Raw genomic sequence first — 1,629 nt, 5'->3', positions numbered from 1 at the left:
ACATGCTTCATTTTATTATGCAACAGCCAACGCAAAAAGTCGAAAAAACTTGCTACTTTATAGAGGGGCACCTCGCATAGTACGAGTATATAGAAAAAACAGAATAAAGAAGAAACCAAACAACAAAAACAGAAACAAATAAAAAGAACTTGACGCGACATTGTCGTAAATAAGAGGCAAAAACTTTGGCATTGTTTTCCATTTCCCAGCACCAGTCGCAGTATCCCTAGGAGTATCTCTTTCTCTATGCCAGGGATAAGGGCAGGAGAAGGATAAAACTTGTAAATGAATATGATAAGTTTCTCCTTCCATTTTCCTTGGGCTGTCCATGTGTGCGGGTAGCCGTCATAAATTTGTGCTAATCCAATGTGCTGGCTGCTCCATGGAGGGTTCTCTTTGGAGGTGAAGTGAACTTTATGGATACTTGAGCTCCCACTGTGGCTGCCACTCCACCTCTCGGCACAAACTTTTTATGGTTTGTGAAGCGTAAAATATGCAACAAATTGGTGGAGGGAGCGAAAATAATGGGAAATGTTAAGAGTGTCGGATAGAGACGCGACCCCAAAAAGACACAACACAATGTTAATGCTCAATGGGAAGCAACTCCCCAAGCAAAAAATGGTTTTAATTTGTAAAAATCCAAACATTAGACCACGCGGCGCACTTCAAAGAAGCGCTTCAGATAGTACACCTCGAGAATGGTCATGACTAGCAGGAGCGATGGTCCGAAAATCGACCAGGAGACAATGCGGAAATGGACACTGTCGCTGACATCCAGGTGGCCGCGATAGCGGACATGCATATACTCCTGCTCCTGCTTGACGGCCGTCATCTTGGCGGACAACTCGTTGAGCATCAGCTGGACAACGGCCTGCTCGAGGACATCGTCGCCTCGTCGCTGGGGGTCCGTGTAGTAGGCCAGTCCTCGAATCACATGGAACTGAAACATCAGCACCTTGGGGGTCAATGTGGAGAGTTGATTGTCGAAGCAGAGCGTGTACACGCCCATCTTGCTGGCGCTGAAGGTGAAGCTGCCCACGGACTCGCGAGCGGAGTGGTGCAGCAGCTCGCTTTCGGGACCCTTGATCGACACACCAATATCCTTGAAGCCGCCCTCCATCACCTCGAAGGATATGGTAATGCGCTCGTTCTGCAGCACATGTTCATGGAAGCAAATATCCTCGTGGGCATCCACAGTGATGATGAAACCACGAACCGATTCGAACAGCAAAGCGAATAAAATCAAGATTGCTGGCAACATTTTCAATTTGTGCTAAATTTAGTTTCGAGCCTGCGGGGGCAAATATCTGTAGCTATCTATCTATATTTGAATGAGTATGATTGATGGAGCAGTGCCCCAACCTGACAGTAATTTCCAGGCAAGCTCGCCATTCCGATCTATGATTAATAATTGATTTCTGTTCTAATTTACTCAGTGTTTCGCTTCATTATCGAGCTGCTCTCTCTCTCTCTCTCCCAGTGCAAATAAACCCCACACAAATCAAATTAAGATGATAAAAGCAAATTGCAAAATGTTAGACAGTCCACCCGCACTCGTACCCACCCAACGTTCATTCATTCATTCATTCATTTACCCATCTATAGCTATAGCGCACATTGCTGGGGCCC

The 1,629-nt window shown here is 46.0% G+C and overlaps 1 protein-coding gene across 1 annotated transcript; it reads right to left on the bottom strand.

The window, feature by feature from the left end:
• Positions 1–592: 592 nt before the first annotated feature.
• LOC117890970 (transmembrane emp24 domain-containing protein 2) lies at positions 593–1,353 on the bottom strand. The gene has a single exon (XM_034796109.1). It carries the CDS (start codon positions 1,259–1,261, stop codon positions 647–649), a length of 615 nt encoding a protein of 204 aa, XP_034652000.1. The 5' UTR covers positions 1,262–1,353; the 3' UTR covers positions 593–646.
• Between the last annotated feature and the right edge of the window lie 276 nt (positions 1,354–1,629).

This window comes from Drosophila subobscura, chromosome E, assembly GCF_008121235.1.
Source record: "Drosophila subobscura isolate 14011-0131.10 chromosome E, UCBerk_Dsub_1.0, whole genome shotgun sequence".
Taxonomy (NCBI): domain Eukaryota; kingdom Metazoa; phylum Arthropoda; class Insecta; order Diptera; family Drosophilidae; genus Drosophila; species Drosophila subobscura.
The sequence above is the reverse complement of the archived record's forward strand: the minus strand, read 5'-3'. Positions and strand labels throughout refer to the sequence as shown.